Consider the following 15,000-nt stretch of genomic DNA (forward strand, 5'->3'; position numbering starts at 1 on the left):
TTTGTTGCACAGAGGTCCTCATACACCCCACAAACTTAGCCCCAGTAGTAGGGGAAGACATGAAATATAACCAGGGAATATTTGCAGTTAAACCTGGAATAAAACTGATATAATGCATGGAAGTGTTTGTGGCTTGTCAGCTAATCATGATAGATGATTGTCTTTCAGGGTAGGAGGGGAGAGCAACATCCCCTGCTTATATCATTAGCTGATAGTCCAAGTATATTTCTATGAATACTTGTTGATTTCCTTCATATTTTACCCTCTAATTTCCATATAGTATAGGATACACAGTTATGAAATTGAGTGATCAACAAATTCACACTTTTTATCACTAATATTTGAATTGCAAATTGAAAATAAAGTTATTTGATTATAAAATAATGACGAGTCATAGTTTGTATTACGTTTCAACAAGCCAACTATATCCAACCTATATGCATCATATAGCTTTGAAAATTTGAAATCTACATGTAGTGACACAGATGCCAGATGCTACCATTGCAATTTTAGAATTATAGAAATTGCAGAGTTTGATTTGCTCTTCTGCTGGATAACTATTATACAGGGGTTGAACCTTCATAGTAGGGGAATGTCAAACTGGTCATAGAACTTGCCCAAAAAACTCATATCTTGGGTTCTGAATGATAAAAACATCTCGTCCATCCATCCAACTTGGACCAGGTGTTCCAAGCTCAGCATCAAGAAGCGTTCCAAGCAATATCTTTCGAAATGTTTGTAGTAGAGGCCTTTGCTGAAGCGCTGGAGGTGTTAAGGCCATGGTGATTGAGGGACTTAGTCTTAGCCAAATGCAGTTATAGATTCAAAGGCACGTTTGCTACATTTTGATCTGTATTATTAATAGACCTTTAAGTTTGAAGATAGAAGGAAACTAAGTCATTGTATTACCTCACAAGGGAATGGAATATAATGGACAGTAACAGTTATTATGAAAAGAATGGATTATGTAATTCATAAATGATTTACACTTTCTAATTTAATTTTTTGTTTTGTGTTGTAGGCTACTAAAGCTCCTGTAGCTGTTGCTACTCCAGTGACATCAGAATATCTTTTCTATAAGGTAAGGTTTTTCTTTAAATATTGAGGGGCAAGAATAAATATGTCTACCGTTTTCCATAGATTTGTATGTATATATGTATATATATATATATATATATATATATATATATATATATATATATATATATATATATATATAATTTTATTTTATTTTATTTATTTATTTTTTTATTTTTTATTTTTATTTTTATTTTTATTTTTTTTATTATTATTATTATTTTTTTTTTCAAAGCTGTGGCTTCAAATATAGACCTCCCAAAGAATGGTAATTTTCATAAAAAATTATACATTTTAATGTGCCATTAATATTAGTACTTCAGTAGATATTGATTAGATATATTTAGAAGTACATCTGTCTTTTTACTTTTTACACACGCATGCGCGCGCGCGCGCACACACACACACACACACACACACACACACACACACACACACACACACACACACACACACACACACACACACACACACACACACACACACACACACACACACACACACACACACACACACACACACACACACACACACACCTACCTTTTTAATCACACCCTTTTTTTTTCCTTCCAGGGTTTATACTATCAAGTAGGGGACATAGTGTCTGTCATTGATGTTGATGGAGGTACGTACTATGCTCAGATCCGTGGCTTGTTACAAGACCAGTATTGCGAGAAGAGCGCTGTGTTAACGTGGCTAATACCAACAAAAAATTCTCCACCCCCTGAAGAAAGCTTCGACCCTTCAACTTATATAATCGGTATATATTGCCTATTTCTGTATTTACATAGGCCTGTAGTTGTCTACAGATGTTTATTTTGATATTTGGGTAATGTGTATATATATATTTCTATTTATATTTTTACTTTCATTGTCTATTTTCTTGTGTATATGTGTAGACATATTTATATTTAAATATATATTTATATTTTTACTTTTACTATTTTCTAAGTGTGGCATCAAGCACTGTCTAATTATTTCACCTGTTATCAGGCCCAGAAGAAGACATACCTCGAAAACTAGAATATATGGAGTTTGAATGCCACGCACCGTCTGACTATTTCAAGGACCGAACCTCTCCATATTCCACGATGACCTACCAACCTCAGTCATGCTTTATCTGGTCCAGATTAGGCCCTCAGATAAAGCCAATAGAAAAAGCGAAAGAACTTATGGCAAAATAACGTTTTTTGTATATTTTATAAATAAACATTGTAGGACGGATTTTTAATATTTTGTATTATTCGCCAGCTGAAGGCCAAGGAAAGAGATGCTTTTGATGGGATTCCCTCCCCCTCCCTCCCTCCCTCCCTCTCTCTCTCTCTCTCTCTCTCTCTCTCTCTCTCTCTCTCTCTCTCTCTCTCTCTCTCTCTCTCTCTCTCTCTCTCACTCTCACTCTCACTCTCACTCTCACTCTCACTCACTCTCTTTTTTTTTCTTTTTTTCATTTACCTGCTGAATGAACTGCTTTTTGTCAAGACTGAGCTCAAGCTACTTTTAGATTTATCCCGTATCAGAAAAATCTAATACTTCTGGTAAGATAAGGTAAGAATAAGGTAAGGATATATACCTGTGTCCATTCTCCATAGTATTTTATGATTACAAAAGTAAATGTATTAAGACCATTTTTAAATCTTTATTTTATAATTTTCATTATTTTTTTTTCCAGCTAAACCTCTTCTCCAGTGGCTGTATAACAAAATTAAAGGTCAGTTTTGCCGTGTCAAAATTTTTGAAAATTAAAAGAAACAAAGATCTAACTAGGTACCTTTCTATTTATTATTATTTTTTTTATTATTATTCCTAGCAGAAAATTATTGAAATCACAAACATTCTTTCTCTAGTTTCTAATCAAGATGAAATTTGTTTGAAAATCAGATTATACCTGTTTTGTCACCATATTTTCAGACTTTTTCTTCTTTTTTTTTTTGCATCCTGTCATCACTTACTTTAGTGGTTTTTTGTTTTTTTTCTTTCTTTCTTTTTCTTTCCTTCTTTCTCCCCAAGGTTACTTTTTCAGGTACGGAGTGAAAGAATTTCAGAAATTTTCTCCAATCTCTTTTTCCGAGATAATACTTTTGTCATAACATATACATCTGTATAAGACATATGAAGGGTGGTTTCACTTCATCAGTTAGACAAGTTTTCTTGGAAAAGAGACACTAATATTCAGAAAAAATGGAAAATAGTCCATTATTTTACCTCTTTATTCACTTATACTATGTTTATCACATGTACACAACCATGTGCAAAAAATCATTAAATGTGTTCTTGCTACTTACATATAGAACGCAAAAAAATGTTCTACTAATGTTCTGTGCCATGTATTTGTTTACACTAATTTTTGGCTAGAACTAAAACATTTTTTTTTTTGCAAGTATACAATATATGATACAATATTTTCTACTTACAATCCTGTTCTATGCAACATTTTTATCAACAGTTTATCAAGTTGTATAATTTCTTAACATTTCATTCATGTTACGGCTGGGAATGTCATTCAACCTTGGAAGGTGTGGACATGACGACGATAATAACATGACAATGAAGAGAAAAAAAATTACTTTGGAAAGGCAGCAGCAAGCTTTTTTTTTCAGGTTTTACTCCAAGCAAGCTCCACTGTTGGTTAAAAGGATAAAAACAGATAGTTAACATTTTCAGTGTAATTCAAAACTCAAAGAAAATACAGGTAAAAAGGTATATATTGCTCTCTGTGAATATAGCTTTTCAAATGTTCTGCAATTTTTTGGGGGAAATTTGGCCTTTGTATATCATAAAAAAAAATTATGTACAAAATATCAGAAATAGCCTAAGATTTTTATTTAGCAAATAAAGAAACTCAAAGAATACTGAATTTGTAAATCTATTTACACAAGAGGCAACACTAAAAGATGATCATGAACTTTTACAGTCTCTCTCTCTCTTAGAAAATGGTATTTGGTACATAATGTTTCTGTTCCTTCTTTAACTTTAAGGAACTGTGTATCTGCATTTGCCTGGCAAGGGTAAAATAAGCAAAGTGTACGTAGTGTTCGAACTCAAAACTGTTATATGAACAATTTGAAAAAAATTGAAGGAAACACCGTGATCCAAAGTATATGTGGTTTGGACAAACGCTTTCTGGCAATCAGTAATGAACCTTCCAGTTCCAAATATCCTCTGTCTTTGATGTACAAGTTCTGGTTCATTTTCCTTTTACCATTTCTTTGATTAGTTCATATCTGAACAAATTCTGTCATTTCATACATTTGTACATACTTTCTAGCCTGAGAACTGAATCTCTTCCACAATCATCCTCGAAGAATAAAATAGTTTTTTATGCAACCTCTGTTTTCCACAGGCGTTCAAGTTTTATTTAACTTAGTTCATCTTGGTTACAATAACAAACTGTAGATACTGGAGTTGGTTTGTCCACCGGTCGAGGGCTGTGTAGCGAGCAGCACCCTCTGCTCCCCGCGTCAGTTCCAACACCTGGTTCACCTGATCTATACGTCCATCAATGGTGCTGTAAAAAATATATATATATATATGAATAGAATCGTAAAACATTACCATATTTGTAGTAAATAAATACCTACCCATATATTTATCTACCTATCCATCTAGCATGCATGTACCCACCCATACAAATGCGAAGTGAAATCTGTCACAAAAAAATGATCTTGCAATATCTAGGCATTTTTTTATGTTATTTGAAGAAAATGTTTTGCTGATTGGAACAGAGGGGCATGGAGGCATCTCGTCCACACTCTCACTCATGCCCCACATGAAAAGTCAAAGAACTCTAAAAATGTTTTACTTACTTGTCCAATATACACTGCACCAAGAGAGCTTCCACGTCTGTTGCATCTATGTTGAGTTCATTGGAGATAAAAGGTATATGAATTCTTGTGTATGGCTTAATAAGTTTTATGAGCACTTGAGTTCGGATGTTTCTCAGCAGATCTGAAAGTGGGAAAACATGTAAAAAAAAAAAAATCTTGAACCTCACCCAAAAATACAAACAGACAAAATTACTAGCAATATTGATAACACGAGTTAAAAAGCATAATTACCCAAAAGCCCCAGTTTTCAAAAGAAATTATTAACACTTAACTTACCTTCAATGTGTTCTCGAATGAAAGGATCATCCATGATATTGGTTCGGTTTTGCTTTAGGATTGTCTCAAATTCGTTGATATCATCATTTTGGTACGCTGCTACCAAGTTGGTCATGGCTAAAATCTCTGGGTCATTCTTGTAAGGCTTTGCTTCTTGGGAATCAAAGGGGTTAATACCGGATTTCATTAACCTGAAACAAGGGTATTTAAAGTTACAAATGAGTTTTGTGAAAAGGGTCAACACTATGTATAGTTTTCTTTTTATTCATTATGGAAATTTCTCCCCTTCCATAAATTTGGAAAAAAACAGGTAATTTTGATGTTGACTAACAAGAAAAACGTCATTTGAAAAAAAAAAAAAAAAAAAAAAAAAATAATAATAATAATAATAACTTTAATTATTATTCTATATGAAGTAAATGACAGTAATGATAAAAACATCACTGTTATTGAAATCATACATCACCTAAATGTTCTTGAGTGAATAATACCAAAATCTAAAAAACACCACATTATACTGTCCTTACTTACATGTTTGCCAAAACAAGGTACTTAAGACAGGTTGTTCTTCTTGGGCTACCAGATTCGTCATAGTTTTTAAATGCTTCAAAAAAGTCTGTGTGGGCCTTCTCAAACTCCCCTTCACGCAGATGCATTTTTCCACCACATTCTGGAATAACAGTGGTGAGATAGGGCAATTTCATTTACTCTAGGCTACTTATATAATACACAGCATCAGAGGACGGCTACAAAGCTTTCCCTCCGTCAAAAGGATATTAAATGTTAAATAAAGAAGTCTCTCTCTCTCTCTTGTTCCCTTTCTCTCCCTCCCTCTCTCTTTCTCTCTCCCTCCCTCTCTCTTTCTCTCTCCCTCCCTCTCTCTTTCCCTCTCCCTCCCTCTCTCTTTCCCTCTCCCTCCCTCTCTCTTTCCCTCTCCCTCCCTCTCTCTTTCCTCTCCCTCCCTCTCTCTCTTCTCTCTCCCCCCCCCCCCCCCTCTCTCTCTCTTTATCCATGCATTATTTCACAGCACAAGCTGTAGAGAAAACATCAAGTAAACTCCTTTTTACCTCTTATCACTCCCATAATAAGTGGATGGGGAATTGCCGATTTGATGTGAAGCGACTGCTCGTACAAAGCCTGAAAATAATGGAGAGAAGCCATGATAAAACAGCCCTTAAAAAGTCCGCATACATAAACCGTAAACCTTTCTGAACCCAATGAGAGAATAACAAGCGTCTTATGGCAGCCCACTGATAATGCACGCACCTTAAGCTTCTTGTTATTCTTTTGAGCAGTGTACATCTGGATCTCTAAAGCATAAATCTCTAAGAGCTGTGTTCCCTTCTTCAGGTCATCCTCACCCTCGTCTGTCTGTAATTGGAAGAAAAGATTCCTCATCAGAGAACGAATTCTCAATGTCGGAAAACCTAATAAACCAAAGGAATACTAGTAACAAGTTCCAGTAGAAACGACATTCGCGTCGACGACTTTCCGAAACGCCTCACCTGGCAAGACTGGTGAAGTTGCTTCAAGATCTTAGACAGTCGAGTGTAGTCCTCCCGGTCGAAGTAGAGCTTGCCCAACTTTGTGTTTGTTTTGAACCACAGGCGATCATTTTTGGCATCTTTCAAGGCTTCCAGGGTTGTCTCATAGAAATCTTGCAATAATTCCATCTGAGGGGGAAAATATAATAAATAAATGCTTCCTGTCTTGTGGCCCATAATAATCAAAAATTATTTTCTAATTCATAATCCTTTGCACTGACTTTATTCCTTTCTAAGCATTCTAAGAGAAGCATTGTGTGTGTGTGTGTGTGTGTGTGTGTGTGTGTGTGTGTGTGTGTGTGTGTGTGTGTGTGTGTGTGTGTGTGTATCTGTCTGTGTATGTATGTATATAACATATAAATATACATATACATATACATATATATACATATACACATATACATATATATACATATATATATATGTATATACATATACATACATATATATACATATATATATACATATACATATATATGTATATACATATACATACATATATATACATATACATATATGTATACATGTACATATATATACACACATATATACATATACATAGGGATGGTGATAGGAAACAGAGGAAGAGGCAAACCGAAGACAAGACTGAGCGACATCAAAGATATTTGCGGGTTGTCGATGGTACAAGTGGAAAGAAGAGCGCAAGATCGAGTTGAGTGGAGTTGAGTGGCGAAGGATGGTGGAGAGGTCCACGGCTGCTCAAACATGAGCATACCGTTATTGATGATGATACATATACATATATATATATATACATATATATACATATACATATACATATATACATATACATATATATATATATATATACATATATATATACATATAAATATATATATATATATATATATATATATATATATATATATATACATATACACATATATATACATATACATATATATATATATATACATATACATTACAATATATATATATATACATATATATACAAATACATTACATATATATATACATATACATATATATATACATATACATATATATATACATATACATATATATACATATACATATATAACATATATATATACATATACATATATATAACATATATATATACATATACATATATATACATATACATATATATACATATACATATATATACATATACATATATAATACACATATATACATATACATATATATATATATATATATATATATATATATATATATATATATATATATATATATATATGTATATATTATATATATATATACATATGCTTTCCTATATCAAACATTTCCCTTAACCCTTTGCCAACGGGCATGGCATATACATACATGCCATGCCCACTGTGTTTAATTGTTTTTACACATAGATGGCTACACTTGTACTAAGTCACCAATGAGCCAGTTACGAGTACTGCCTGTCTCGCCCGTTCATCCTTTTCGTTGATTTACGAAAATATTTTAAGTTATGTTATTTTGCTGTTACTAATGTTTATAACATTATATTAATTCTAATGTTTACAATAAAAGTAACAACATCGATATTCATAGCACTAGTAAACAATTTGTTTTTCCCGCCAATACAAGGAAAGGTGAAATCAGGTAAGGGCACAAGATCTACTAATTGACTCCTTTGTAGCTAAAGCACTAGCAGAGCCATATATGTGCAGAGACATTTCATAAAAATATAAAAAATGAGCACAGCATTTTCCCCATTTTTTATTAATTTTCCCCGTCGGCATTAGGTTAAATATTACCAAAGCATATACTGGTCTTACATTTTTTGATGTAGATATATAATCTAGGATTGAGTTGATGGACTTTTCACTGTAGTTGCGAGTAACAGCAGATTTAATGTAAGTTAAAAGCTGCTTATAACGCGTCATCATCTCTTCGTAGTTGCCCTGGAAAAAAAAAAAACGTTAATCATGAATAAATTTAAAAAACAAAGTACAAACTCCCTCTTTTTTCCATAGACATGGTTGAACAAACTGCTCATATGCACAGAAGCTCACAAAATGTTAACAACACTTCACAGAAACACCTAATTGTAGGACTAAATATATAGACATGACAAAACAAGGAAAGGAAAGGAAAGAAAAAATAGTGATAAGGAAAGCTGAACCCACTTTACAACTATAACTAAAATCTTAACTAATTGTAGAACTAAATACTTAAGACAAGACAAGAAGAAGAAGAAGAAGAAGAAGAAGAAGAAGAAGAAGAAGAAGAAGAAGAAGAAGAAGAAAGAAAAAGAAAAAGAAAAAGAAAAAGAAAAAGAAAAATAAAAATAAAAAGAAAAGAAGAAGAAGAAGAAGAAGAAGAAGAACAAGAAGAAAAAAGAAGAAGAAGAAGAAGAAGAAGAAGAAGAAGAAGAAAAAGCAGAAGAAAAAAAATATATATATAGTGATCAAAAATAACACAAATCCACTATCACTGCAACAGCCCCTACCAGTCTGAAATTGATCTTGATCATCTGCTTAAGCGCCTTGAAGCCCCACTCCCCTTTGTCACCCGCTTCCAGGTCCAGGACGCGCTGGAAGGAGGTGAGGGCGGCCCTGGGGTCATCTTCCTTCAGTGCCTTGCTGTTGTAGTACTGGTTCTCAAGGTCGACATCCGGCTCGCTGTTGCTGTCTTCTGAATATTCCTGTACGGATTTTAATTTGGGTATTAGGTAAAGCGACAAGCCAGAAGTTAGTTTCGTACGTTTAATAGATAGAACTGACAATTAAGAGATTGTCTGTAACTTGGAGAGTAGATGGTAAAGTGCCTATGTTTGTGCTTGTGTGTGTGTGTGTGTGTGTGTGTGTGTGTGTGTGTGTGTGTGTGTGTGTGTGTGTGTGTGTGTGTGTGTGTGTGTGTGTGTGTGTGTGTGTGTGTGTGTGTGTGTGCGTGCGTGTGCGTGTGCATGTGCGTGTGCGTGTGCATGCATGTGTGTAAGCATAAGTGTTTTCTTGTCAAGCAATATAATCAAATAGCATGGTACATTTTACAGCAGGATATATAATTCTAACTGGCAACTCATCCCTTAAAGTATCTTGATTCATTATTTTTTTTCATTATTATTCATTTAATATTCAAACTATTCATTAATTCTAAAGCAATCTATCAGCACTTGAAGAGAACCATGACCTTTAGGAAGTCTGTTACAATCCATGTCTAATTAATCAATAAACTTTTTTATTGTACATTTAAATGATATAAATGACAGAAGAAAAAGGAGAGAGAGAGAGAGAGAGAGAGAGAGAGAGAGAGAGAAGAGAGAGAGAGAGAGAGAGAGAGAGAGAGAGAGAGAGAGAGAGAGAGATGACAGAAGAGACAGAGACAGAGACAGAGACAGAGACAGACAGAGACAGAGACAGAGACAGACAGACAGAGACAGAGAGAGACAGAGAGAAGAGAGAGAGAGAGAGACAGAGAGAGTGAGAGACAGAGAGAGAGAGAGAGAGAGAGAGAGAGAGAGAGAGAGAGAGAGAGAGAGAGAGAGAGAGAGAGAGAGAGAGAGAGAGGAGAGAGAGAGAGAGAGAGAATCTATGCTCATGATTTATACATGAATGATATGAATTCATGATTCATCTCTTAAACAATCTGCAGTGACTGTTTTCACAAATATTAATAAATCTACACAAACATTTAAAATAAACATAAAAATAAAACTCTTTACAATATTTACATGACAATTAAGGTGGTGAGCCAAAGGTCCTATTATAGTAAATAATACACAATATACACCAACCCAATATTTGCCATCTGTAGGTAGATGGTAATGGATAAATGCAGTGCGTTCTTAATCAAAATATGACACTTATTCTTAACATTTACCAAAACCATTTCAAAACAGTTTTACCCCAATGCCACTGGAAAAACCTCGTGTTCACTGTAGTATTGTTTTGTGATATGTACCAAGCTGTGGGGAGATTTTATTTTATTTTGTTTTCTTATGGTATCAATATCAATGCTATTATTATCGTCACTTGACATTTTAATTATTACAGCATCTGTAGAAGAGAATGTGAACAAATATTTCCGCAGCACAAGAGATATATGATTATATCTCTGACAGAACTATATGACTACATGTTCTCATAAATACAAATAATTCATTTACGTATTTATCTATTTATTATTTGATCTATTTATTTCAATCAAAACTGTTCAGATACATCTCTCGCACTGCACTGTGAAGATATTCATCCTCGTTCATACCACTTCTAAAAGTGTTGCAATGAACATGATTCACTAGTTCAATTCTCAACAATACTAATTGCAATATAAAATAGAGTAAAATATTTCCGAAAAGGAAAAGGTTATCCTGGTAAAATACATCAGAATAGTGATCGATTCATTGATGACTAAGCACTTGTGGAGCCATCTATGCCTAAAATACAATAAACAAACTAAACCCACAGTGGGCATGGCAAGCCTTCCCCAGTGGCATCTGGTCATACAATCAATACAATAAAAGAAAAAAGAAAAGAAAAAAGAAAAGAAAAGAAAAGAAAAAAAAAAGAAAAAAAAAAGAAAAGAAAAAAAAAAAAAAAAAAAGAAAAAAAAAAAATATATATATATATATATACACAAAGTCAATCTCAAATTCACTCCCGATATTCCTCGTGAAAAACTGAGAATGAATACTCTCCTAGTTCCCGTCCACGCTAATAATTTTCAAAAGTCAGTCCCCCATCTCAAAACTAATGCAATTTGCTACCGATGTGTTCCTCATGATGTCGAGTGCGCATTCACGGCGGTTTTAGTCGGCGCCTAGCAAAAGCGGTGACAATACAAGGTGGCATTTACGTCATACTTAGGGGGTCATGCTCCTAAAAATTCCTTAAGGGAGGGGGAGGGGGAGGGGGAGGGGGGCTGCTATCCCCTAAAACCTAACTGGAATGCAAAATCTCTCGCATCTCATTAAGTTTGAGCCCAGAGTGTCAACACAACCCAATCCGAGGCAGAGACAAACGTGCCTCGCCTTGGTATTCTGTCCTTAGTTACCGTGCAAGTTATGGGAGCTTTCAGACGCACATATTGCACTTTTCTAATAATTCAGCTGACCATTTCTTTGTAATCCAGATCATCATTCAGGAACAAAGAACAATCAAGGCCTAAAACCCTTAGCACAACACCTAAATAAAAGAATTGTCGTTTATAAATCCATTCGACCTTTGCCTCTTAACATAAAAATTACCTTCCAATGCAATATTCATGGCGGTGTTTGCTACCGAGAGCGATAAAAACGGAGCCCTAAGACCAGGGGTATCGTGCGAACCCGAAATCCAAACCTATCCTTTCCGACCTTCTAGCAGCTTATTACTTCTCCATTTTGCGGTAAATACGAGGCCGGAGGAGCTTACTACTGCTACACCATTTCTCGAGCTCTAATAGACGGCGTCCTTCCCTTCCCTCCACCTCCGCACATCCCCCCCTCCCTCCCCCCCCCATGGCAACACTAGCCCTTATGGCAAACGGAAGGGTTTATGGTGTTAACGTCACGCTCAAAAGAGAGAGAGCGGGGGGGGGGGGGTTCTGACACCTCACCTCTCTAATCAGAACACATAATAAAACCTAACAAAAAAAAAAAGACTAAACAAATAAATAAATAAAACTAAGAACGAGAAAAATCCCCCTCCCCCCCCCCCACGGCAACACTAGCCCTTATAGCAAACGGAAAGGTTTATGGTGTTAACGTCACGCTCATTAATGTCATGCTAAAAATCATTAACGTCATGCTCATTACGTCATGCTCATTATCATTAACGTCACGCTCATTACCATAGCACGAAACAATTTTAAAATAAATATATATATATATATCCAACCCTCTAAAATCTCACACCTACTAAAGGTAAATAAAACACAAGCACCGACTCCCTTTCAGAGAACCACCCACAACCAACCCTCCAAATAACGAAGAAGACGAAAAAAAAAACAAAAAACCAAATCTTATCCCAAGAAACTACAAAAAAGAAGAAGAAAGAAAAATCCCTCAATAACAAGCCCCCTCTCGATTCTCCCCCTTCATCTAAGATCCCTTATTTCCCCCTTATTTACACCCCTCGCGGCACCTCCTACACGTCCCCCTTTCACTCCAGGACGACCCCGACCCTCCCAAAGCGCGTAAAGAGTCGTCATCCCGCCTCACCAGGTCGTATTCCTCCTCGTCATCGCACATGAAGTCATCTTCGGCGTCCGACATGATGGGCTGTTGGGTCGGATAAATAACTATGACCCCGCGCTCTCTGTCTCTCTCTCTCTCCCTCTCTCACTCACTTTTTCTCTCTATTAATTTTTTTTGGGGGGTTGGGGTTTGTTTTTCTCGTTCTTAGTTTTATTTGTTTATTTGTTTAGTTTTTTTTTTTGTTATGTTGTTTTATGTGTTCTGATGAGAGAGGTGAGGTGTCAGAACCCCGCGCTCTCTGTCTCTCTCTTTTTTTTTTTTTTTGAATTGGGATTTTTCGAGGGTTTGTATTTATTCTCTCTCTTGTGTTTTATTTGTTTAGTTTTTTTCTATCTTTTTATGTTGTTTTATGTGTTAATTCTGATTAGATAGGTGAGATGCCAGAAGCCCGCGCTCTCAGTCTCTCTCTCTCTCTCTCTCTCTTTTTGAATGGGTATTTTACGAGGGTTTTTATGCATATTCTCTTACTTAGTTTTTTTTTTATATACTTTTATGCTCTTTTAAATGTTTATTCTGATTAGATATGTGAAGTGCTGGAACCCCGCTCTCTCTCTCTCTCTCTCTCTATCTATCTATCTATCTCTCTCGTCTGTCATCTCTCTCTCTCTCTCTCTCCTCTCTTTTCTCTTCTATCTCTATCTATATCTATCTACTCTCTCTCTCTCTCTCTCTCTCTCTCTCTCTCTCTCTCTCTCTCTCTCTCTCTCTCTATCTATCTATCTCTCTCGTCTGTCTTCTTCTCTCTCTCTCTCTCTCTCTCTCTCTCTCTATCGTCTCGTTCTCTCTCTCTCTTCTCTCTCTTCGTCTTCTCTTCTCTCTCTACTTCTTTTTTTTCTTGCTTCTCTATTCTGTTTATCTCACCCTCTCCCTCTCTCTCTCTCTCTCTCCTTGCAATTGGGATTTTCTCTCTCTCTCTTAGCTTTATTTATTTTTTTCTTTTATGTTATTTTGTATGTTGAATAAACTCGGTCTTCTCTCTCTCTTCATTTTAATTAGATTTTACGATTTTTATAATTCTCGCGTAGTTTTTTTTCTCTCTCTTATTTACCCTTTTTATTATGTCTATTAGCTACGTTCTCTCCTCTTCTCTTTTGCTTTCGCCCCATTTGCATTTTTTGATTACTGATTATTGTGCCATTTTCTCTATATACATGTTACATATTCATTCTGGTTAAATATTACTAGGTCGGGTGAATTTCCAATACGTCCGTCGTTCATTTGTATTTTGTCTTACAGATATTTTAAGTGGTTATTTTATCTTTCTTTTTTTTTCTTTTCTTTTTGTATTTTATCTGATAACTCTGATTAGATGTCGCGCTGTTTTGTAGAAGAAAACACCGTGAGAATACCTTCTGAAATTTGTATGTCTTCCTCTACATTTTTCAAATAACGATTTATTTATTTATGTATGTATGTATTTATATTTATTTCTTATTTATTTATTTATTATTATTTTTTTTTTAGTTCGACTGAAACTAAATAACTGACAGATAGAGTGAGAAACAGATATATACTCTGTTTTCAAAAGGCTGCATTTGCATTAATTTTTTTTTTTTTTTTCATGCCAACTATTGGTATTTAGTCCTAGAAACACTTTTAAAATCTTAAAAAAAAAGAAAGTTACCTACGTAATACAGAAATAGATAGGAATGGATGAGAATTTTGATAATGAAATCAACTTCTATCACCTTTTTGTCGCAAATATGAATGGTCAAATATATCGCGTCCCATCTTCACACAGATCTTCTAAACACTTCTGTTTTTCAATTCAGACAAGATCTATATACTTACATTGACACTATATACTAACACTGTATACTTACACTTACACTATATGCTGACACTATATACTAACACTGTATACTTACACTTATACTATATACTTACACTTACACTATATACCTACACTTATATAGACTTTGGCCAATATATGATTAATAATGAGCAGTGTCTTTTTTTTTTTTTTTTGACAGTATAGAGCTTATTCTTAGTTAATTTTATTTTGATATTTGAGGTTTTTGCATATCGTTATGTATGGATAGTTGAAAGAATGTTACACGATCAAGTTTAGATATTGTCAATTTTTATCATTCATATTATT

At 34.6% G+C, this 15,000-nt stretch overlaps 2 protein-coding genes across 2 annotated transcripts in view; one reads left to right on the top strand and one right to left on the bottom strand.

Annotated features, from left to right (window-relative positions):
* Nucleotides 1–2,308, top strand: part of LOC119574668 (GATA zinc finger domain-containing protein 1-like) — a 4,214-nt gene extending 1,906 nt beyond the window's left edge. Inside the window, exons 2-4 of the mRNA XM_037922056.1 lie at nucleotides 1,022–1,081; nucleotides 1,651–1,837; nucleotides 2,071–2,308. Of these exons, the coding sequence (XP_037777984.1) occupies nucleotides 1,022–1,081; nucleotides 1,651–1,837; nucleotides 2,071–2,261 (438 nt within the window). The 3' untranslated portion in view covers nucleotides 2,262–2,308. The remainder of the gene's footprint in view (nucleotides 1–1,021; nucleotides 1,082–1,650; nucleotides 1,838–2,070) is intronic.
* A 962-nt stretch (nucleotides 2,309–3,270) lies between these two features.
* LOC119574667 (COP9 signalosome complex subunit 2) lies at nucleotides 3,271–12,981 on the bottom strand. Its single transcript, XM_037922055.1, has 10 exons — nucleotides 12,864–12,981; nucleotides 9,174–9,368; nucleotides 8,500–8,625; nucleotides 6,683–6,850; nucleotides 6,444–6,548; nucleotides 6,245–6,314; nucleotides 5,709–5,847; nucleotides 5,178–5,368; nucleotides 4,881–5,022; nucleotides 3,271–4,582 (listed from the first exon to the last, which is right to left on the bottom strand). Exons 1-10 carry the CDS (start codon nucleotides 12,915–12,917, stop codon nucleotides 4,438–4,440), a joined length of 1,335 nt encoding a protein of 444 aa, XP_037777983.1. The 5' UTR covers nucleotides 12,918–12,981; the 3' UTR covers nucleotides 3,271–4,437.
* Between the last annotated feature and the right edge of the window lie 2,019 nt (nucleotides 12,982–15,000).

Source organism: Penaeus monodon, chromosome 6, assembly GCF_015228065.2.
Source record: "Penaeus monodon isolate SGIC_2016 chromosome 6, NSTDA_Pmon_1, whole genome shotgun sequence".
Classification (NCBI taxonomy): domain Eukaryota; kingdom Metazoa; phylum Arthropoda; class Malacostraca; order Decapoda; family Penaeidae; genus Penaeus; species Penaeus monodon.